This window comes from Hemitrygon akajei, chromosome 13 (assembly GCF_048418815.1).
Source record: "Hemitrygon akajei chromosome 13, sHemAka1.3, whole genome shotgun sequence".
Classification (NCBI taxonomy): domain Eukaryota; kingdom Metazoa; phylum Chordata; class Chondrichthyes; order Myliobatiformes; family Dasyatidae; genus Hemitrygon; species Hemitrygon akajei.
This window is the reverse complement of record NC_133136.1, coordinates 25,640,540-25,666,084: the sequence shown is the minus strand read 5'-3', so window position 1 is coordinate 25,666,084 and position 25,545 is coordinate 25,640,540. Positions and strand designations below refer to the sequence as shown.

Here is a 25,545-nt window from a genome sequence, read left to right as displayed (position 1 = left end):
TATAAATTTCACTTTGCACATTTAGATGGAGATGTAACAAAGATTTTTATTCCTCATGTATATGAAGGATGTAAGTAATAGCCAATTCCTCCTTCAATTCAATTCAGTAGATTTGTCATGTGCAATCTGCTTTCTGTAGTTCATGCTGGTTTGTATCTGTGAATTTATAATTGCATAACCCCATATCATCTGCTCCAGAAACAGTGCCAGAAAGCCAACAGAGCTAGACTGACCCAATGGCAACTAAAGCGATGAAGAACATGGCCACAGACTTTCATAGACATGAAATACCACACACAATGTAATTTTCTTCACATGACAAGAACATTCCTCATCCTGCAGTGTTTGGCACCTGATACAGGTAGTTATACAAGTAAAACAAACAGAGCACAACTATTAATCATTTCAGATAGCAGACAAATGCACTGCACTATTGTGTTTGCAATTAAAGCTAATAAACCAGTAAATTTTGTTCATAATTTTTTTTCTAATTACACATTCTAGTCTGCTTTAGAAGGAAGTCAATTACATTGAGTTTGTCTGAAGGATGTCCATGCTCCTCAATGCATTATCAATGGTCTTGTTAGCACTTGGTAACTATAGCAACGAGACAGCAAAACAATAAGAAAACATAGGTGGGACAACAACTAGAGGTCATGGGTTAAGGGTGGAAGGTGAAAAGTACAAGGGGAACATGAGGGGAAACTTCTTCACTCAGAGGGTCGTGAGAGTGGAGTGAGCTGCCAGCACAAGTGGTGCATGTGAGCTTGATTTCACCATTTAAGGGAAGGTCCGTGGATGATAGGGGTATGGAGGGCTAATGGTCCTGGTGCAAGTCGATGGGAGTAGGAGTTTAAATGTTTGGCATTTATTAGATGGGCCCAAGGGCCTGTTTCTGTGTTGTACTTTTCTATTACTCGGTGACTTAAGAAATACAGGCAACCTGTAAGACTTGACAAGTCTGCATATATACATGTATTAAAGAAACATTCTCCAGAAGGGCAATAATAGTGAAATAAAAACAGAGAATGCTGAAAAAATTCAGCAGGTCAGGCAGTGTCTGTAGAAAGGGAAAACTCTTTACGCTTCAGATTTGGGTGCCCTCATCAGAACTGAGAAAGAGAGTAACAAGTTAGCAAAGGCAATAGAGAATGTAGAGGGTGGGCAATGGGTGGAGCAAAGGGAATTTCTCTGATATGGTGAAAAAGGTTAGAGACAGTTAAAGTCAGGTTAAGGTCCTTTGTCTCTGTAACCCATGCAATTTTGTGAGATTTATGCAACTGTCTTTGTTTCAGTCATACATTGGGCCACTACCCCCCATGTGAATCTGTGAAATGCACTGCCACAGACAGCAGTGGAGGCTAGATCATTGAGTACATTTAAAGCGGAGGTCAACATGATCTTGATTAGTCAGGGCATCAAAGGTTACGGGGAGAAGCAGGAGAATGGGGTTGAGAGGGTTAATAAATCAGCCATGGTGATATGGCAGAGCAGACTTGATTGAATGGCCTAATTCTGCTCCTGATCAACACTTTCTCCTTACATAAAAAACTGCTTAGCCGCTACCTTCTTTATTCATACAGAACTTGAAAGTTTTATCACTTTGCAGCCAATTCCAATTCTGTTCTCACCTTCATATGGTCCAACTCCGACTATTCCCTTCTGGACCTTGCAACTTCTATCAGGCTAGCCGCCAGCATTCACTCCAAGACGACAGATTCCCACAGCTACTGACTATTTCCCCTATCTATCACGTTTGCTACAACGATGAGATATTCCACAAAGGCGCCTCTGAAATGTTTTTCTTCATTAATCTTTGCTTTCTCTCCACACAGTTGGACAGAACCCTTGGTTGGATCTCACCTATTTCCTCACCCCTTCACCTCCTGAACAGAGCAGACACATTTTCCCAGGTCCTTATCACCTACCCCAGCAACCGTAGCGTTCAATGCCTTGTCCTTTAAAATTTCTGCCAATCCACAGCAGAGCAGGTGCTTCACAGCACCAGAGACATAGATTCAATGCTGACCTCATATCCGCCGAGTTGAGTTTGGACCTTTTCTCTGTAGCCACATGGGTTTCTCCCTAGGTGTGCCAGTTTTCTCCCACATCCCAAAGACACTTGTTTATGTTAAAATGTCACAGTAAACTGTCCCTGGTTTAAAGTTCAAAGTAAAAAAAGTTATCAAAGTACATACACATTTTTATGGGCATACTCAATAAAATCATAGAATAATAGCTATAACAGAATCAATGAAAGACCCCACCAACTTGGACATTCAACCGGTGTGCAAAAGGCATCTCATTATACGCAGCTGCAGTGACATTATTGTAGAATTAGTGCAAGTTTGTTGGTGAGTATCAACCAAAGGTCTACAGATGAGACCACTGTTTGGGCCGTTTCTCGAATAACAAAGAATTACACTTTCTCTGTAACTGTAATTCTTTATTCTGTTCAGTGGTAGATGAGTGAAAAACACCCCAGAGCCCTGACCAGGAGGGAAAACTGTTGTTGGCTGACGATTCCAATATTAATTCACTTGCACATTTGTTCAAAGTTGTGCACCAATTCACAGGCACACATGCAAAGTGAAATGGTAGCATTTATGAAGTGAAAGATAGTACACTGGTACAGGCACATAACAAACTTACAATCATCAAAGATTTTGCAAGAATATTAATCCATAATACGTTTCAAATGCCGTATCTCTCCAAATTATCTTTTTATTTCAGAACAAGCCAAAGAAGCTTACAATAGAGGCATGGTAGTGTAGAATTCAAATTTAATTGTCATTCAACCATATATGAATACCCATGAATACAGCCAAACAAAACAGGATTACTCTGGGGCCAAAGTGCAAATCACAGTACAGAGCACAAGTCACATATAGCACATATAAGATAGCAAACATATATAAATCAATAAATACATTCACACAAAAATAGTTGTCCAAGGCCCTGAGTCCCTGAATGTTGCAGCAGTTAGCAGTTGAACACAGTCGAAACAGCTTATCTTCTGCCGTGCAAACTCTGGCGGGGCAGTACCAACTCCAGCTTGGATGCTGCATCACACCACTTCCGATGAAACACACCAACTCTGACGCCTCTCTCCAGGGTGGCTGTAAACAGGCGACACCATGGCTTGAGGCCTTGTTCTCGCTACGACCGAGGCCATGCTGCTCCCCTACCGTCCGCCAGTAAATAACACAAGTTTCATTCATTATCTTTGTCAGGATGTTGGCAAATTAGAGGCATGAGGGTGGAAATTCATAAACTAACAAAAAAAGAGAAATTGCTAGCAGGTAAGAGTGAATTGCAGAAAATGAATGGATGATGGATTTCAGTGATCTACTATCATAACATTAAAATTATGGAGGATAAGAAGAACTTCTCCACTTAGTGTTCACGTTAAAAAAAAGATAAGCAGTTCTAACAATCTAATTCATTAGAAAACATCATTCTGGCCAAGTCTTTGTTTGATAACAGTAACTCTGCTTCTCTCTCCACAGGTGCTACCTGACCTATCGAGTATTGTAGCACTATTGACTTCTACTACAGTTTCCAGGCTCTGCAGGTTTATAAAAAAGTTTATCAATGAAGAATATATTTATTAAGCTGAGGAATGGAATAATAACCTTGAAAGTCAAAAATATTTTAGTATTTATGCCAAATGACAGAGAAATTAATAAATAGAAGGAAGATGGACTGAAAAATAGATTCTATAGGCAGACGGAAGAAAGACATTAATGAATTATAGTCAGAAAGAATGATGCCACTTAAAGTTTTTCTAGAATATATCTCCCTTTGTGAAACCAGTTACAGATTAAGCACAAATCAGCAAATCTAATTTAAAAGGCATTATATCAACCACTGTTGTGTGTTGGCATTGTAAAGTGAATAACAGGCAAAACTATAATTATATAATTTGGCCTCAGTGGTGCAAATTGCCATACTTGTACATAGAATTGAAGAAAATGATATTCCCGGTGCAACAAAAGATTTATAAGGCAGCAGGTAGATAGCTGGGGATACAATAAAATTATAGCACCTGGTGGAATAAGAAATACAATTATTAATTTCTTTCTGTTGCATTGATAATACTGGTGCTCAACATACACCAAAATATAAGCATTGTATACAAATATCAGATTAACTTCTCGGTATCAGAAAGAGTACATTTTTGCTTAACAAGGTCAGCAAGTTATCCATGGTTCTGATGCAGCAGCAATTAATTAAACTAAACCAAACCATACACAGAGCTTATTCAAATGCTATCTATCTTATTTATTAACACTGATCTCCTTCTGTGCATCATAGAAGGGAATAATCCATCTTGAAAGAATCAGCATTTCATAAATTAGACTCATCTCTCTGATCCATTAAAAGAGCTCTTTATCCCATCCCTTAATGTTGAGTTGAATACTCTTCACTAACTTTAATAGTTTCCAGCCAGCCATGCTGGAGTCTGTCTCACCAGTCCTCCTCCAATTTCACCAGCAACTGGGAAGCACATGGAAGGAAGATACTTGTCCATATACCTGACATAATACAAGGCTGGACTAATATTTTGTAGCTTATCCAGAGTCATACTGAACAAATTAGGAAGGAAATCTTCAGGAGACAAACCAAGATCTACTTATGAAGGGAGAAAAAAATGCAGCTGTTTGTTAAAGACTGGAAAAACAGACCAAGACTTCAGTCGACAGAAAGATGCAATGATATAGATGGTTTATGTGAAGTTTTTTGCGGATCTTGAACATCCTCTGTGTTTCTCTTTAACTGACAGTGAGTGCCAGGTTGACATCGGCCCTGAATGCAAAGGGAAAGGTGAGCAGTTTCAAGTTCCTGGGTATCAAACATAGAAAATAGGTGCAGGAGTAGGCCATTCGGCCCTTCGAGCCTGCACCGCCATTCAGTACGATCATGGCTGATCATCCTAAAGATCTATCCTGGACCCAACATATCGATGCAATAACAGAGAAAGCACAACAGCAGTTCTATTTCATTAGCAGTTTGAGGAGATTTGGTGTGCTACCAAACATCTATAAATGTATCATGGAGAGCATCCTAACTGGTTGCATCACTGATGCACCATCAATAACTCTCGTAGACGTGAGGTGAGAGATAGGTTTTTATTAGCTGGAAGAAAGCAGTCAGCAGCAAGAGACCATCACACAACATCCTGGAGACTGAGGGAGGAGCCGTGCCTCCAATCGCCTTTATACAGGGGTCAGTGGGAGGAGCCACATGAGCAGTCAGCGGGGTGGGGGGGGGGGGGGGGTGTCCAGACAGGTATATGTAGTTCACCACATTCACCACCCCCCTTGTTTTAAAAGAGACTCCCCATGGGGCGAAGTTTCTTACAAGTATATTTGCAGGTTAAGTCTATCAGGTGGTCGAATCTATCACTGTGATCTACGTAGCACCGGCTGTGATTGCACAGGTGCTGGTGGTGATTGCACCGGAGACGGTGGTTATGCTGGTTCCGACCTGACTTGAGGTGTCAGCCCACTAGGCGTCAGTGATCCCTCATGCGTGTGCGAGGCGCCCGGTATGGGAGAGTCGTGAGGAGTCTGTGTAGGGCTTGGTGTGCGCGGTGTCAGGTGGGTATACACCTCAGTGGGTACAGGGTTCATAGTCACTGTGGAGTGTTCGGGGTAGGGGTCTGGTGTTCCTGCGGTTGCCAGGTCGCGGACGGAGACCGTGTCCTCCCGCCCATCAGGTAAGACCACGTAAGCATACTGGGGGTTCGCATGTAGTAGGTAAACCTTCTCGACCAGCGGGGAGTATTTATTGCTCCTCGCATGTTTCCAGAGCAGCACTGGCCCTGGGGACATCAGCCAAGCCGGTAGGGTGGTCCCAGTGGCAGACTTCCTGGGAAAAGAAAAGAGGCGCTCATGAGGGGTGGCATTGGTGGACGTACATAACAGGGAGCGGATGGAGTGGAGTGCCTCGGGGAGGACCTCCTGCCAGCGAGAGACCGGCAACCCCTTTGACCTAAGGGCTAAGAGTGTGGCCTTCCACACAGTGGCATTCTCCCTCTCCACCTGTCCATTTCCCCGGGGATTATAGCTCGTGGTCCTACTAGTAGCAATGCCCCTAGCCAGCAGGTACTGGCGCAGCTTGTCACTCATAAAGGAGGACCCTCTATCACTGTGGATATAGCAGGGATATCTGAACAGAGTGAAGAGTTGGCGCAGGGCTTTTATGACGGACGTTGCAGTGGTATCGGGGCAGGGGATGGCAAAGGGGAACCGCGAGTACTTGTCGATTATGTTGAGAAAGTAGACATTGCAGTCGGTGGAGGGAAGGGGGCCTTTAAAGTCAACACTCAGTCGCTCAAAGGGGCGGGTGGCCTTGATAAGTTGCGCCTTTTCAATACGGTAGAAGTGCGGTTTGCACTCAGCGCAGACTTGGCAGTCCCTGGTCATCGTCCTGATGTCCTGAAGGGAGTAAGGCAGGTTCCGGGCTTTCATGAAATGGTAAAATCGGGTGACCCCTGGGTGGCAAAGATCTGCATGGAGGGCGTATAGCCGGTCGAGCTGTGCACTGGCACACGTTCCCCGGGATAGGGCATCAGGGGGCTCATTGAGCCTTCCAGGCCGGTACAGGATATCATAGTTGTAGGTGGAGAGTTCTATTCTCCACTGCAAAATTTTATCATTTTTGATTTTGCCCCGCTGTTGGTTGCTAAACATGAACGCAACTGAGCGCTGGTCGGTCAGCAAGGTGAACCTTTTGCCGGCGAGATAGTGCCTCCAGTGCCTAATAGCTTCCACTATGGCCTGGGCTTCTTTCTCCACCGCGGAGTGCCGAATTTCAGGGCCTTGAAGGGTACGAGAGAAGAATGCTACCGGCCTGCCTGCCTGATTGAGGGTAGCAGCCAGCGCGAAATCGGAGGCGTCACTCTCTACTTGGAAAGGAATGGTCTCGTCCACCGCATGCATCGTTGCTTTGGCAATGTCCCCTTTAATGCGGCTGAAGGCCATGCGGGCCTCGGCTGAGAGGGGAAATGTGGTGGACTTGACCAGGGGGTGGGCCTTGTCTGTGTAATGAGGGACCCATTGGGCGTAATAGGAAAAGAAGCCCAGGCACCGTCTGAGGGCTCTGAGGGTGGTGGGAAGAGGGAGTTCTAACATATGGTCGGGATCAGGGCCAATGACCCCGTTCTCCACGACATACTTTGGCTACTTGGAAAAATCGTTGGAGGTTGGTGTTGTGATTCGGCCAGTCGTGACCGCAGATGGTGATGTTATCCAGATATGGAAATGTGGCCTTCAGTTGGCACTGGTCCACCATCCGGTCCATGTCCCTCTGGAAGACAGAGAAACCATTCGTGACACTGAAGGGGATGCAAAGGAAGTGATAGAGCCTGCCGCCCACCTCAAAGGCAGTGTAGGCCTCGAAGTCCCACAAAACTGAGGATTCCTGACAGTGAGTGGTGGGAGGGGCCCGTCATAAGCCATTGTCACACTTTTTAGGTGGCTCTGGAAGTCCAGCCCCAATAGCACAGGCACACACAGTTCAGGCATGACCAGTAGCGCAAAGTCCCGATATTCTGTGCCCTGCACCACCAATGTTGCTACACAACCCACCCGAATGTCTGTGGAATGCGACCCAGAAGCCATGGTGACCCTCTGGCTTACCAGCTGTGTCACGAGTCCGCAGCGTTGCACCGTGTCCGGGTGAATAAAACTCTCAGTGCTGCCCGTGTCAAACAGGCAGCTAGTCCTGTGCCCCTCCACCAGGATGTCCATAATTGACCTTGCAAGCTGGTGTGGGGCGCTTTGGTCGAGGGTTACGGAGGCTAGAGTTGAATCGCCATCTTGGTGCCTGGTAAGCACCCGTGGGTTGGAGGCGGGGCGAGGTGGCGCCGACAGAGATGGCCGCCCCCATGCCTCGCACAAGGCGGGCAGGCAAGATGGCGACACCCATGCCTCGCACGCGGCACTGCTCAACCCCGCTCGTGGTTTAGACTTACAGGCCTTGGCGAAATGGCCCTTCTTTCCGCAGCTGGAGCAGGTCGGGCCAGGCAGCGTTTTCGGGGGTGCTTTTCGAGTCTGCAGAAGTAACACTGCGCGGACTTGCGACTGGCAGCAGCTGTGGTCGATTCGCTGGCGGGTGGCGGGGTCTGCAGTGTCCATGGGACCGGTGGGAGATTGCGCGGCTGGACAGCGTCAGCATTGTGCAGAGCAGCCTCCAGCGTGTCGGCCAGCTCGATCGCCGAGCGCAAGGTAAGATTGGCGTTTTCCAGCAGCCGCTGGCGCACGTACACTGACCTGATCCCCGTAACGAAGGCGTCTCGTACCAGGAGCTCCGCATGCTGTTCCGCCATCAGTCCCCTGCAGGCGCAGGCCCGCACGAGTGTCTGTAGGGCCCGGACAAACTCAGCGCTCGACTCTCTGGCCCGCTGCCACTGCGTCGCTAAGCGATGTCTTGCCGCAGGTACTGTCTTTTGAGGGTGTCCAGTGCCCCTTGGTAGGTCGGCAGGTCCCTGATGAGGGAGTATACCCTCGGACTGACCTTGGAGAGGAAGATTTTGTGCATGATAGCGGGCTCAGTCACAGGAATCCCTTCCAAGTATGATTGGAAGCATGCAAGCCAGAGTTCAAAGGCAAGAGCTGCTTCTGGAGCTTGAGGATCCAAGTCCAATTTTTCCAGACGTAAAATGCTCTCCATGTTTTAAAATTCCAGCTAATAAAATTTATGCACCATCAATAACTCTCGGAGACGTGAGGCGAGAGATAGGCTTTTATTAGCTGGAAGAGAGCAGACAGCAGCAAGAGACCATCACACAACATCCTGGAGACTGAGGGAGGAGCAGTGCCTCCAATCGCCTTTATACAGGGGTCTGTGGGAGGAGCCACAGGAGCAGTCAACGGCGGGGGGGGGGGGGGGGGGGCGTGTCCAGACAGGTATATGTAGTTCACCACAATCACTTGGTATGGAGGGACCACTGCACAGGATCAGAAAAAGCTGCATAGGATTGCAAACTCAGCTACCTCCATCATCGGCATTAGCCTCCCCAGCACTGAGGACATCTTCAAAAAGTAATCCCTAAAAATATGACATCCATCATTAAGAAACCCATCACCCAGGATATCTTCTCTTCTTAGTACTACCATCAGAGAGGAGGTACAGGGGCCTGAGACCCACACGCAATGTTTTAGGAGCAGCTTCTTCCCCTCCACCATCAGATTTCTCAAAGGACAAGAAATCAACCCAGGAACACTACCTCACTATTTTTGTTCTCTTTTTGCACTATTTAATTAATTTTTAAAAATTATATATTTATTATTATTTATAGTACTTTTACGTATTGCATTGTACTGATGCTGCAAAACAACAAATTTCACGACCTATGTCAGCGATATTAAACTTGATTCTGATACATCTCTTCCCCTCCTTTCTCTGATGAGGCTGAGCATTCCTTGAACTCTTTGGATCCCACACAGCAGGTCTGATTGTTGATGCTCATTGGTAAGTTTTCATTTTAACAAGCCTAGTTTAAACTGTATGGCAACTTTGTTAAAATATCAAACAGCTGTATTTCACGTGAATTCATGAACAGATTCTCCTTCCACTTTCTTATGGCACTCAGACAAATATATTAAGTAAAACACCATATACTTTGATTCGCCAACACTCACAGTTTCTTGACCGTGGTTTACATGGCAGTCAGATGTGGTGGCATCGCTGCTTTCTGGCTTTACATTTTCTTTATTTTCTATAGGGGAGGGGGAATTATCAGCCATTGCAAAATTCGTGACCAGATCAGGTAAACTTGTGGAGGGATACTTCTGGAAATGGATCTCGGATTCATCCTGTAAAAGAGGGAGAAAAAAGGAAAATGGAAAATTTTGAAAGAATGGATTTTGATTCTGCTGAGACCTGCACACTCTACAACAGTGGATCTGCAAGAATCCTATATTCTGGGCAGTTCTTCATTATTTCCCTGAATAAATAATCTCCAAAGCACCATTTTCAGTCTTTAGAGTAATAAATGAAGCCAATAGCTCCTCTATACATTCTTCAGCATCTGTTCAAATGAAATTTAAATCCTGTGTAAGGTGTACTCCAACTATTACCCCAGCACCAAGCTAGTGACAAGTCATGCATAATAAATGCTACACTTCAAACAAGGAAATGTCAGCAATTCTAGTGGGATTTGAGGAATTACAAAGACTTTCTGATCCCTGTCACTTGGGCTTTACATTTCTGCTTCCGCAGTACACAGATCCAACAAGGTTGACTTCTTCAGTCTAACATATGAATGAAATTTAACACAAGGCAACAGTGAAGACTACTTGCAGAAAAGAAGTACACTGTAGATGGAAATTAGGGCCTTGATTTTCACATCTAAAAATCCTCACTATTTGAAGCGGGATCTTGGACAGCTGACTGTAAACCCCATGATCGTGGCAGTTGATTGAGTGTCCACATCGATGGTGTCATAAATCTGTTGACTTCTATTTGTGGCTGTCACTGCCAATTTACTGATATTTTAATTAATTCTTTTCCGCTACTGTAACTTTATTGACAGCAGATCTGACCATTCACCCTTTGTTTTTTCTAAATTCTAATCATTTTAGTGCTTCCTCATGACTTTGAAATCAATGTTTTCCATCTCCTGTTCCTCACTATTTAGAAATCAAGATTTTACCTCATGTTTCCTTTTACATTCAAGATCATAAATACCTAACACCTCAATATCCTTTCTTCTATAATCTACAATTCTGATCTACACATGGTGCAAGATAAATGGAGGGACTATGAGGGAGGGAAGGGTTAGGTTGACCTTGCCGCAGGTTAAAGGGATGGCACGACATCATGGGTCAAAACTCTTGTACTGTGCTGTATTACTCTGTGATCTCTGTTCTAACTTTCAACAACAAAAGCAATTTACCTTTGCTACACTCTATTTTCTCATCCTATTAGTGCCTAATATCTGGATATAAAGCTTTAAAAAAGATCATATACCCCACTATAATTATAAGACAAGGTTTAAAATACGAGCTGAGGCTGATGTCAAGAAGAAGGTGGTCACCATTTAAGACACAACGAATACAAAACTGGCTGAAAATATTTAATTACGTAATTGCTTAGAGTCTACCTCTTATTAGACCGTAAAGTATAGGAGAAGATTAGGCTATTTGACCCATTGAGTCTGCTCTGCCATTTCATCATGGCTGATCCAATTTTCCTCTTAGCCCCAATTTCTTGCCTTCTCCCCATATCCTGTCAAGCCCTGACTAATCAAGAATCTATGAACCTCTGCCTTAAATGTACATAAAGACTTGGCCTCCACAGCTGCCTGTGACAACGAATTCCATAGATTCACAATTATCTCTCATTCTCTCTTAAGAAGTTATAGCAAGAGATTAGCTTGACTCCTAGTTCAATGTAAAGTGTTTTTACTTTGACACTTTTGTAAAGGGAGCTATCTTAGTGTTCAGCAGAGTAGAATTTAGAATGAATTAGGGACTTTATTGTATTGACTCTTCTATAAGAAATCACCATATCTAGGCATAACATGGAAGAAACCTTTCCAAGATCCCTGACCAAGAATAGAACCTGATCAATGTTCTAATCATTTAAATCTATCTACTTCCCATTACGCTGCTGGCATTTAGTGAAGCAACGAAGGTCCTCCATCCCTGGCGGTGTTCAGGGCTTCCTTCGCCATGTCAGTAGCTCAGTTTTCACTACTGTCAGTCACTCAAGTTCCGGGTGGAGACTCAGGAATACTGTTGCATTCAGATGTAGAAGGATTTTTCATTACTGTTTCTGTAACAGTTTTGTTTTAGCAGTCAGGGTTGTTAGCTCTGAGCTGAACCGCTGAAACTGGAGGACTGGTGGACCACTCTCGGTCTGGCCTCTACTCTGACCTGTTTAGCATGGGTGACCCTGCCAAGAGCTAAAACATAAAGCCCCAACTCCAGTCAACATCTGATGAAGATTCTTTAAATGTTTCTCTTCTTCCTGACCTGTATTTCCAGTATTTTCTGTTTTTATCTTGCTGGATGTTGACTTCTATGCACCCAACCCAGGGAACACTTCAGTCCTAAAAGTTCTACCAGAGTACTTTGAAAAGTAAGCGAGGAGGAGAAAACTGGGAAAAAGTTCATCCTGGATGAAGCACATACCCTGCTTGCAACAATGAGCTGTACAAGTCCTGCTGCTGACCGAAGCAGAGCCACTGCCTCTTGGTGTGACAGTCCAACCAGGGACTGTCCGTTAATCATCAGCAGCTCGTCACCAGATTTCAGTCTTCCATCCCTGGTAGGAGAAATAAGAAAAGGTAAAGCTTTCAAACATCAGCGAAACAAAAGAGCTGACCATTATCTTCAGAAACTTGGCAGAGTGCATGTCCCTAAGGTAGAGATGGTTAAGAGCTGCAAGTCCCTAGGTATAAACATCACTAATAACTTGTCCTGATCCAACCATATAGATGTTTTGAACTTGAAAGTTCACTAGCACCTCTACTTTGTGAGCAGGCTGATGAAATCTGGCACATCTCCATTGACCCTCACCAATTTCTACAGTTGCACCACAGAATACATCCTATCAGGATGTGTTATGGCTCGGTATGGCAAATGCTCTGCCCAAGACCACAAGAAATTGCAGAGTTGTGGACATATTTCAGTCATAACAAAAACCAGCCCCTGACCCCCCCCCCCCCCCCACCACTGACTCTGTTTACATTTTCTGCTGCCTTGGGAATGCAGCCAATAAAATCGAAGATCCCTTCTACCCTGATCAATCTCTCTCCTTTCTCCTTCCACATTCACAAAAGCAGAAAGGAAAGAAAACCAGAACAGGCTCCTCCAATGTGGGAAATGAAACCGGTTACAACAAAATACAAAAAAGATTTATGATGATGTCAGGTACAGAAAATCAAAATCTAGGAAGCATTCAATCTGGGAAGGGAGTGGCAGAAAATAGAAGAATTGTGAAATGAGGAAGGTTAAAGAGATTGGAGAGATTGGTCAAAGGGACAAGTTAAAGCTGTGAAATGTGGGTTGAAGCAGTTTGCTAATATCTGAAACCCAAAGGAGAATGCTAGAAATGCCCAGCTGAAAGGGCAGCATCCATAGAGTGAAAAACTTCGTTAATATTAAAGTTACCTAATTACTGAGTCAATGATTCATTTGGTGGAGAAACAGGTCTTCCAGCTCATTATGTCCATGCTGTCAATTAAGTATCTGTCAACTGCTCGTCTAAATGCTCTAACCCTAACCCTGCTTCCTGGTTCTAGATCAATCACGCACTGGGGGGAAGAAAGTGATTGGAGGAAAGTATAAGGGGGATGTCCGATGTAGTGTTTTTACACAGAGAGAGGTGGATGAATAGAACACCTGCCGTGGGTAAGATAGAGGCAGATACATTCAGGGTATTCAGAAGACTCTTAAGTTAGGCACATGGATGATAGAAAAATGGAGTACTATGGGGGAGGGAATGGATAGATTGATCTTTGAGTAGGTTAAAATGTCAGCATAACAACTTGGGCCGAAGGGCATGTACTGTGCTGTATTATTCTATGTTCTTAAATATAATTTTATTCAGGCTCCTTCACTTGCTGAGGCTTCATGATATAACTGCATTGTGGAACACCGTAGGTCATAAACCTCCAATCATAATAACACCCCTCACCACTATCCTCTATCTTCTATGGCCATGCCCATTTGAATCTAAGTCTATCAAGTCTCTATAGATACCATGTGCCTTGATCTTCTGGATCAGCCCATTATGCGGGACCTTGCTAAAAGGTAAGTCCATCCATTATGTTGCTCTCATCAATCATCATCCTCTCCTCAGAGAACTTGATCACATTTGTAAGGTATGATCCGCTCCACATAAAGCAATGCTGACAATTCCTAATTAGTGCATGCTTTTCCAGACACGAGTTGATCCTGTCTCTAAGAACCTTCTCCAATAATTTCCCTCCACTGATGTAGGGCTCACTTGCTATAACTTCCTAATTTGTCTCTACTGCCCTTCATAACAGGACGATAACATGGGTTATTTTCCAGCTTTCTGTGACTTCAGAGGATTGGAAGATCTCTGTCAAAGCCCCAGCCATGTTCTCTTTTGCTATTCTCCATAACCTGGGATAGATCCCATTAGTATGCACATTAAATGTTCTCCAAGAGCCTCAACACCTCCTCTTTGATATCAGTGTGCCCCAGAATATTATCATAACCACTCCATGATCTCACAAACCTCCATACGCTTCTCTTTGGTGAATACCAAGGCAAAGTACTCATTTAGTACCCTGCCTACTTCCTCTGACTGCATAAATACCCTCCTTTCTCCTTGAGTCAGACTTCCTTCTCCTTAGTTATCTTCCTGATTTTATTAGATGTATAAAGTACCTGGGATTCTCTTTAATTCTATTTGTCAAAGAAATTTAGTATCCCTTTTTAGTCCTCTTGATTCCCTGTTTAAATTCTCCCCCGCATCCTCTATTTACCTCAAAAAGGACATGTCTGATTTCCACTTCCGAAACTTTTCTAGGCCGAACACATGCTTCCTTTTTGACTAAATAAAAGTTCCCAAACCTTGTCATCCTTGCCCTTCTTCCTCACAGGAACAAGTTGTTCCTGAATTCAGACCAATGGCCCTTAAACGACTCCCACATGTCAGACATGGACTCTTCCAATAACAGCCACTTTCTTTGAGCACAATTTAGTACATTCCTTAATTATCCCGTCTTATCCTTATCCACAATAATATGAAAACTTTTGATCACTATTTTGTTTTTTTTTCCTGGATCTGTGTAGTTTTAGCCAAGTAACGGGAAATTTGAGCCTGAAAAAACTTGTACGTTAAACTTGCTTTGTCAATCATAATTTTCATGTTGCTGTTTGTTTAAAAGCCAAGAATAGTTGAAGAATTTCACAAAGGGCAATGGAAGCTTGTTAATTGATTTCCTGTTTGATTTAGTGAGTAGTTTGGCTCTCACGGATTACATTTACTTACTGCTGGTCAATGACTAATCTCAGTGCCAGCAGCCGAGGAAAACAAAATATGATCAAATAACTGTTCTCTGCAAATCTCATGGGGAAAGATTCTGAAAAAAGTTTCAGTCTTACCTAACTTTCAGTTTTGTTGTCATATGCACAATCATCTCCTGACGGAACTGGCTGAGGAGGAATGTTTTAGAAGGACTTGGCCCTATTTAAAATTTTGTGAGGCAACACACAGCTTTCAAATAACATCGCTAAAAGAGAAATGGATTAACATTTAACTAGGGTGTGCCTGCTCTTTTGGCTGCTGGTCAGAAGTGTGCGGGCAGCTTGCACACACAGTCTTGCCAATGCCACTTGTTGAAGGCCTATGCAGGGGCATACTAAATATCTGCGGGAAGTATGCAAAGTAGGTAGGGCATAACACCATTACAGAGAAATTGCTAATTGGACATTGGTAGCTTGGAGCTCAAAACCTCAGTAAATGGAATCTCCCAAATAAATACAGCTAAGCACTCGCTGACCCGCATGAAGGACTCATCCATTAGTGCATTCCAAAGTTGTCAAAAATACTTCATGACCCCTATAGACAGTTGCAACTTAACCCTATTCCATTAAAGAACCAAACACTTTAAACTTTGTTTCAGCCCTGAAGTGTTTGTGCTTTCTGGAATAGGTTCAAGTTTCAAAAGGCTACAGTGAGTAGGTGCTGAAAGACATTTTGTTGATGTCAAGGCTTCTGCGAAAGCCATTGACTCTCCACTGCGATAGATTAATAGGCATTTCCTTGGATTAAAGTCTGGGCAAAGGGTATACTGTAAAAAAATATAATGGAAGAGGGAGGAGAAAGAAGGGATTGTACCAGCAGGTCTTAGCTGCAACAATTGCTTAACTGTACCAGCAAACACTGGGACACAGTAGTGTTTGTACATTCATTCCAAATTAAAATGTGAAAAACAAAGTTTTGAATGTCTTTAAGTTTATGGTGATAGAATTTTGGAGGCCAGCTGAGAGTGTGCTTGTTTCATTAGGTCTAGAAGCCATGGTTGAAGGTTTTGCAACAGATGAGATAAGGTAGGGTTGGAATCAAGCAATGTAGTAGAGTTTCAAATTGTCAGACCTGGTGGTGGAGCAGATATACAGTCGTACATGCATAGAGAAGCACAGCAGAGAAACAAGCCCTTTGGCCCATCTAGTCCATGTTGAAATCATTTAAACTGCCTACTCCCAACGAACTGTACCTGGTCCATAACCCTCCATAATCCCCACTATCTGTGTACCTATCCAAACTTCTCTTAAAACATTGAAATCAAACTCGCACAGACAACTTGTGCTAGCAGCTTATTCCACACTCTGAAGTCACTCTGAGTGAAGAAGTTTCCCTTCATGCTCCCTTTAAACTTTTCACCTTTCACCCTTAACCCATGACCTCTGGTTGTAGTCCCATCCAACCTCAGTGGGAAAAAATTTACCCTATCTATGCCCCTCATCATTTTGTATATCTCTATCAAATCTCCTCTCAGTATTCATCGTTCTAAAGAGTACAGTGCTAACCTATTCAATCTCAGGTTCTCCAGACCCGGCAACATCCTTGTAAATTTTCTCTATACTCTTTCAACCTTATTTACATCTTTCCTGTAGGTAGGTGACCAAAACTGCGCACAATACTCCAGATTAGGCCTCACCACTGTTTTATACAACTTCAGCATAACATCACAACTCCTGTACTCAATATCTGATTTACGAAACCCAATGTGCCAAAAGTTTCCTTTACGATCCTATCTACCTGTGACACACTTTCAATGAATTATGTCCCTGTATTCCCAGATCCCTTTGTTCTACCACATTCCTCAGTGCCCTACCATTCACTGCGTAAGACCTACCTGGGGTGGTCCTACTGAAGTGCAAAACCTCACACTTGTCTGCATTAAATTTTATCTGCCATTTTTCACCCCAGTTTTCAAGCCGCTGCAGATCACTCTGCAAGACATGACAGCCTTCCTCACTGTCCATTACACTCCCAATCTTGGTGTCATCTGCAAATCTGCTGACCCAGTTTACCACATTATCATCCAGATCACTGATATAGATGACAAACAACAAAGGACTTGGCACTGATCCCTGCGGCACATCACTAGTCACAGGCTTCCAGTCAGAGAGGCAACCCTCTCCTACCACTCTCTGGCTTATCACACAAAGCCAATGTCTAATCCACCTTATCCCGAGTGCCAAGTGACTGAACTTTTTGACCAGACTCCCATGTGGGACCTTGTCAAATGCCTTACTAAAGCCCATGTAGACAACATTCACTGCCTTGCCTTCATCCACTTTCCTGGTAACTTCCTTGAAAAATTGTAAGATTGATTAGACATAAACATGCACAAAGCTATGATAACTATCCTTAATCAGTCCATGCCTAGCCAAATACTGATATATCTGGTGTCTTAGAATAACTTCCAATAACTTTCCTCTAACTGATGTTGGACTCATCCGTCTATAATTTCCTGGTTTCTGCTTAGAGCCTTTTTAACATCAGCTATCCTTCAATCCTCTGGTACCTCTCCTGTTGCTAAGGATGTTTCAAATATCTCTGCTCGGACTCTGGAAATTTCTGCACTTGCCTCCCAAAGGGTCCGAGGGACCAGCTTAACAGGCCCAGGGGATTAATCTACCCTGTTTTACCTCAGGGTAGCAGACACCTCCTCCTCTGAATCTCTACAGGGTCTATGAAGTTGATGTTGCTTTGCCGTATTTCTATAGATTCCGTGTCCACCTCCTGAGTAAGTACAGATGCAAAGAATGCATTTACAATCTTCCCCATCTGTTTTGGCTCCACGTATAGATTCCCATACTCGTCTTCCAGAGACCAATTTTGTCCCTAGCAATCCTTTTGCTCTTAACATACCTGTAGAAACCCTTAGGATTTGCCTTCACCTTTTCTGCTAGACTTTCTTAAGAGTTGTTTTGCATTAGTATACTTTATTAACATCTCATTTGTTCCTACCTGCCTGTGCCTGCTATACACCTCCTTTTTCTCTTAACTAGGGCCTCAATCCTTCAAATGAAGCATCAGTAGTGCCTTTGTTCCAATGAATGAACAATATGCATTATGAGTACTGCACCCACTTTCTTGATTATTGCAAACTATTGGACCTACAGCAACAACCGCCAGCTATGTTTTTTCCATTACCATAATCATAACATTTTTGCCGTCCTTGATTTAGTCAAGTACTTTTGACTTAATTGTTTAGTCTGCCCTGAGGCGATGAAAGGAACTATATAAATTCAAGGCCCTCTATTAGTATTACAAATTCTAATTACCTGTGAAACAGAATCTCATCAAAATTACATCACAATACCGAGATGTGATAAAGTGTATGACCGCTCTTTTTCTGAACTGCACGTACATATTTCTAAGCAGTCTAAAAAGTAACTCAAGAAAATGGCAGCCAGCATCATTACCATTATGTGCCATGTGGTATGACGTGGACAATGACCATGATTGTTCTTGGCAAATTTTCCTCCAGAGTGGTTTGCCATTGCCTTCTCCTGGCAGCGTCTTTACAAGGTGGGTGACCGAGCCTTACCAATACTCTTCATAAATTGTTTGCCTAGTATAGTGGTCGCATAGCCAAGAGTTGTGATATACACCTGCTGCTCATACCACCATCCACCATCTGTTTCCATGGCTTCACGTGACTCTGACTGGGGGCTAAGCAGTGCTACACTTGTGCTACACCTTGCCCAAGGGTGACCTGCAGGCTCGCAGAGAGAAGGAGAACCTTACACCTCCTTTGACAGAGACGTATCTCCACCCAGCCACCCATGACCAATGTTATGGTAGCATAACATCCTTAAATGCTATTGATTACCTTTGTGCTGCTCCTCCTTCTTCAACAGATGTAATAATGATGCCATAGGGGGAACGTTTGGATCCCCGGCCCCCTGTGATCTGGATGCCAAGTCCATCCGAACCTTTAACCATGTGCATTTTCCAGATCTGGCAGCCTTCCCGCTGGAGGGGAGGAAGGAATTAGATAAATATTATTCCTCTATACATAAATATTTATGGCAATGCTTCTTTAAAAGATATATTATTCACTCTATTCATTTTGGTATTGATCTGACTCATACGTTGCCAGTTTTGTCTCTGTCCCTGTGAGTCATAGAGTTAACATTTAACCCAAAGTGCAGAATAGGAGAATTAAACGACAGTGCAATACCCCACAGAGCAGAGCAAGATCTTCAAGAGTATGGTGGTTATCTGGAACAAATTGTGACGAGAGAGAATGGAGGATGATACAACATTGAAAAGGTGTTTAGACAGGTACTTTGGAATGATATAGAGAGATATGGGCCTAACGCAAGGAAATGGCATAATATACCGTAGATTCCGGATTTTAAGCCGCTACTTTTTTCCCACATTTTGAACAGCTTTGAACTTTGCGGCCTATAATCCAGAGCGGCTAATACATGGTTTTTTTTCATGCCGCCTCGTAAACATTTTGCCTCATAACAGTAGACCAATAAAATTGATGAGTAGTTCACAGAGGTCCAATGAAATTGTACGATAAATCAAGCGCACTTTCACAATTAAATTATTGTAAATCAGTCATTTGTACTCACCCTCATCAACATGGAAAACACTCGAAGCATTGTGCTGCCTTATGGCAGTTACTTAGTTTATAATATTTTCGCTTAGTAATTCATTTTCTAGTTAAAGTTAGAAGAGTTTTAACTATATTTGTTTTCTGTACTACATCGCGGGATGCCATGACGTCACACCCGGTTTCGCGGTGTCTTGTGGGAAAATGCCGGTTTGCGATGAAACGGGATGGAGGGAGGGAGCGCATTACGCGAGCGGCTTTGGATCTGAGCGAACGCTGCTTTTAAGTTAAAGGTGATCAATAACTTTTCCTGGTAGGCTGCAATATATATATTTTTTACCAGTCGTTAGGAGATATTGGAATGTTGTTCAGTAAAGAAGTATACGCAACGTATATTTAAAAGTAGCCGCGTACGGGCACGGTTCGAAAAAAAGCATTTGCAATATGTATTTGTTTTAGTTACCATATGGATTTAATTAAAAGTTAAAAAAATCCTCACGTGTAATATCTTTCTGTGTAAATATCTCATATTACAACGTGGGACACCTGCGGCCGAAAATCCGGTGCGGCCTTTACAATTAAAAAATTGATTTTATTTCTAAAATTAGAGCCAGCGGCTTTTAATCAGGTGCGCTCTGTAGTCCGGAATCTACGGTAAATAGGCATCATGGTCAGCGTGGCGAGGTGGGCCAAAATGTCCATTTTCTTTGCTTTATGATCCCAAAAGCCCAAATCTTCCACCAAAGGAATTAGTTCACTACAAATTCACTCCAAATCTTTCCTTCCTGGGCAAGATTTTTGAGAAAGTCACTTTCAACCAACTCAACAACTTTCTGAATGAGAGCCACATTCTAGGAAGTTTCAGTCAGGTTTTAGAGCCAATCATAGCACAGAGATGGCCCTTACCAAAGCTGTCAGCTCAGCACTAATGCCTACTAGAATCTTCTAGATCTGAACACTGTCTTCAAAAATTAAATTTACCACAATATTTACTTGGATTGCCTTGAGAAATGGGTTGGCCTCTGTGGAACTGCCCCCAATTCGTTTTGTTCATGTATCTTGAAGGTAGTTTTTTAGTCTACCTTGGAGAGCAGATTTCTAAGAGATACGAGGTACCTTTTGGAGTTGCACGGGGAAGATGTCTTGGTTCCCCACTCTTCTCTTTATAGACATCGTTAGAGAGTATCAACTTGATTTCCACAGTTAAGCAGATGACACACAACTGCATATCTCCATTGAGCCGATGGCTTATTTATTTATTTAGAGACACAGTGTGGAATAGGCCCTTCTGGCCCTTCAAGCCAAAACACCCAGCAACCCCCGCCAAACCCGACTTAACCCTAACCTAACCATGGGAAAATTTACAATGATCAATTAACCTACCCACTACGTCTTTGGAAACCAGAGGACCCGGTGAAGACCCACGCATTCCATGAGGAAGACATACAGACCCCTTACAGAGGACACTGGAATTCAATCCGAATTCTGATGCCGAGCTGGAAAAGTGTCATACTAAGTGCTACGTTACCATGGCGCCCAATCTTCTCTGGCTTCTGGTATGGCTGCAGTAAATAAATGGACAAACAATAGTTTCCTAAAACTAAGTGAAGATAAAAGAGAAATACCCTTGGCTGGCCCCAAAATGAAAAGAGATAATAAACTTCTGAACTTTGCTCCCCTTGTTAAAATCAGAAGTAACATGTTCAGGTGTTGTCCGTGATCCAGGCTTGAATTTTAAATCCCTCATAAGGAAATGAGCAGAGCAGTAAAGAACTCCTATTAAATGAAGTGCTGTGCAATAATGTGATGATTCCTTGTCATCTGCATGCCATTGTGTTAATGAGTGAAAAAGGGAGATTCAGTACAAGCAGGTGGCACAGTCAAATAGCAGTTAGCATAACGTTTTACCGCGCCGGTAACCCAGGTCCTACTTCCGCTGCTGTAAGGAGTTTGTACGTTCTCCCTACGACTGCATGGGTTTCTTTCAGCGGCTCTAGTTTCCTCCCACATTCCAAAGACGTACGGGTTAGTGTTAGTAAGTTGCAGGCATGCGTGGAATCTCACTGAAACCTACCGACTGTTGAAAGGATGTTTCCTATGGTGGAGGTATCCAGAACTAGAGGGCACAGACTCAAAATTGAGGGGCTACCTTTTAGAACAGAGGTAAGGAGGAATTTTTTTAGCCAGAGAGTAGTGAATCTGTGGAATGCTCTGCCACAGAATGCAATGGAGGCCAAGCCCCTGGGTATATTTAATGCAGAAGTTGATCATTTCCTGACTGGTCAGGGCATCAAAGGATATGGCGAGAAGGCAAGTGTATGGGGTTGTGTGGGATCTATTTTATATATATATGGTGCTGGAAGCATGCATTACTTTCGGGCTGCACCAGCATGTTGTTTGTCAATGCAAATGATAGATTTTACTGCATGTGACAAATAAAGCTAATCTTTAATCCACAGGAAACTCAGTAATGTTGGTGATTCAGAGGTAGAAAAGTTGAAAGCCATGCTTGCTCCCAATGCCCCATAGGCATTTATAGGTTGTAACTGACTACTGGGGTTGTTGCAGCAGCAAATCACAGAGCTGTATAATTATCTCTGATAATTAGGAGTGTCTGGAGAAAATTGTCCTCCTTCCTTATTGCCAGGATTGTAGCACAATGGCAGATGCAGACAGTCCAGATCAGATTTCAGATAATCTCGTTCACCGGTAGTTTTTCATTTTGCAGTTGTTAAACCAAGTAATAGTATATCTGAGATGTTTTGAAAGGAAACCCTGTCAGTCACCAGACTGAAATTCAACAAAGATTAGATAGATGACAGTCAGACACTTTTGTGGATTCTGGTTCTCTTTAGGGGTGATAGGTTAGTTCCTTTAGCAGTAAGATTTTGCAATGGGTGCGTAGCAGATTGCAAAGCTAACAGGAGTGTAGATTCCTCCAAGAGTAAAGAACAGGAATTTGGTAAGAGGGTCATTTCACTGTACAATTTGGGTAAATTTTGTTGTTAAGGTTTCTTTAACACAAAACTTCATTTACGGGTACTAGTCAGCAATAAAAAAAGTTGCCTGCCCGACTCACAGAAAATCAGGTAGTCAACTAGAATCAATAGCTAGACAATTATTATCAGCTGAATACAAGCACGGGCTCCACAGAACGCAAAACTTTATTTCAGTGCATCTTTTACCGAATTTAAAGAACTTGTCAGGGGTAAGTTTTTTATGCAGAGAGTGGTGAGTGCGTGGAATGGGCTGCCGACGACAGTGGTGGAGGCGGATACAATAGAGTCCTTTAAGAGACTCCTGGATAGGTACATGGAGCTTAGAAAAATAGAGGGCTTCACCGCTACTCTTCACATTACATCTGGAACCACTAGCTCAATACGTCAGACAAAATGAAGATATCAGGGGAATTACTATTAAAGGGACAGAGCATAAATTGGCCTGTTACGTGGATGACATTTTGATCTATCTAGGGCAACGAACATACTCTTTACCTAAATTGATGCAGTCCTTTGAACAATATGGTCAATTATCAGGATATGAGATCAACATAGATAAAACCCAACGACTTTCATACAACTATAGCCCACCAAGAGAAATTGAAAGTAGATATCCCTGGGCATGGCAAACAGAGTCTTTCAAATATTTGGGCATCATTATGCCAAAAGATTTGGCAACATTATCAGAATGCAATTATCCACCTATATATAAAAAAATTAAGGAAGATATAACAAGATTGAACCTAATTCCTTTTTTTAGTCTCAGTTCAAGGATTGAATCCATTAAAATGAATATATTGCCCAGTCTATTACACCTCATTCAGACCCTACCAATAGAGATTAACCAAAATCAATTCAATGAATGGAACAAGATGTTATCAAGATATATATGGCAAGGTAAAAAGCCTGGAGTTCATCTCAAAACTTAGCAATTAGCCAAGGAAAAGGGGGGATGGGGCCTACCTTCTCTCTTAGAGATTATTATTTTGCAACACAGTTGAGAGCTGTGATATGTTGGTGCAACACATCATATGATGCTCAGTGGAAAAACATTGAGGAGAGGATACTTCACATTCCCATACAAGCAATTTTGACTGATAACCTACAAAGTTACATAAATACTATTGATAACCCATGGGCAAAATGGTCTTTTAAAATATGGAAAACTATTATAAAAGACTATAAACTAGAGGGAGATATTGCAATTCTTAAATAGTGTGCATATGACTCAGATTTTACGCCGAATAAACTGGATGCTAGATTTAAGGACTGGACAACTAAAGGAATAACAGTTCTTTGCAATATAATGAAAGAAGGAACACTGTTCAGTTTTGAAATGCTTAAAGAGAAACACTTATTAGAAAAACAAGACTTTTATCAGTATTTGCAGATGCGACAGTATGTTAATAGGAAGGTTCAAAATGTAACCAAGGCAAGTACATGCTTGATAAAGCTATTTAGAAAAGCATATAATTCAGATAATGGAAGTAGAATAATTTCAAGCATATATAATGGTTTGTCAAATCTTAAAACACATTCGACTTCATACATTAAAACAAAATCGGAGAAGGAAGGAGGGATAATTATATCTGAGGAAGAATGGACAATAATATGGAGGTATCAATGGAAGTGTACCAGTTCACAGAAATGGAGGGAGTTTGGATGGAAAAACTTAATAAAATATTTTGTTACACCCTCTCAGAAATCCCATTAGTAACGTTCCTGTTTGCTGGAGAAATTGTGGAAATCAAAATACAAACCATTAACATATTTTCTGGGATTGCCCTGTTATCAAAGACTATTGGAGAGGGATACACAATGCACTACAAGACATTTTTAAATGTGAAGTACCCTCAGAAAGTAAGACCATATATTTTGGATATATACCTCAAGAATAGTTGAGAAGAGATAAATATTTAATGAATATACTGTTGGTGGCTGGTAAAACGACTCTTACTAGGAAATGGTTATCACAGGAGAGCCCAACCTGAAATGCATGGATGGACACTTACAAAATGGGGAAGATAACAGCATCTGTTAATCATAAGTTGGAACAATTTGATTCATACTGGGAAAAATGGTTTAACTACATAACACCTCATAGACCTGATTTTATTCTGACAAATCAATATGTTGTAAAAAAAATCACTCCCTACTTGTACATAGTTCTCTCCTTTTGCTTGTTCTTTTCTATAAGTGTCTACCTCAGATAGATATTATGTGAAGATTTGTGGGATATATAAATATATGATATATATGTACAATATCTGAAATATCTCTTATGGAAATGTTTGTTTGATGATGAACTTCAATAAAAAATAAATTACAAAAAAAGAAAAATAGAGGGCTATGGGTAACCCTAGGTAATTTCTAAGATTAGGACATGTTCGGTGCAGCTTTGTGGGCCAAAGGGCCTGTATTGTGCTGTAGGTTTTCTATGTTTCTAACTGGAATTTGGTAAAGCAGCAAGAGCACAAGGAAACAGAAGCAGGAATAGGCCCAATAAGCTTCTCAAGCCTACCATGCCATTCAATATGATGACAGCTGATTCATGCTGGCCCCAATTCCCTTGCTGTGTCAGTTCTCCATAACTCCTCAATTCTTCAAACTTTCAAATGGTTACTATTCACCCACTTAAATATATCTGATGATCCGGCCTCCACCAACTTCTGGGTTAGAAAATTCCAGAGATTCACTGCCCTCTGAGGAAAGAAATTTCCACACAGTGTTTAAAAACTGGCCTTGTATTTTGTCTCAGTGACCCCTTGTTCATGACTCTTTTAACACTGAAAACAACTGAATACCTACCTTGTCAAGCCCTCTTAGAATTTTACATGTTTGTTCACCCCTCATTCTCCTAAATTCCAAGGAAACTGAAGCCCAAACTGTTTAGCCTCACCTGAAGAATCAACTATCTCTCATTCCACGGATTAGTCCAGAGAATCTCCTTTAGATTGCCTCCATTGCTAT

At 42.4% G+C, this 25,545-nt stretch overlaps 1 protein-coding gene across 2 annotated transcripts in view; it reads right to left on the bottom strand.

Moving 5' to 3' along the window:
* Positions 1-25,545, bottom strand: part of pdzd2 (PDZ domain containing 2) — a 457,654-nt gene that overhangs the window by 120,573 nt on the left and 311,536 nt on the right. For both annotated transcript variants that reach the window (XM_073064257.1, XM_073064259.1), the window contains 3 exons: positions 18,842-18,984; positions 12,147-12,279; positions 9,651-9,824 (listed from right to left, as the gene is read on the bottom strand). In XM_073064257.1, the coding sequence (XP_072920358.1) occupies positions 9,651-9,824; positions 12,147-12,279; positions 18,842-18,984 (450 nt within the window). The remainder of the gene's footprint in view (positions 1-9,650; positions 9,825-12,146; positions 12,280-18,841; positions 18,985-25,545) is intronic.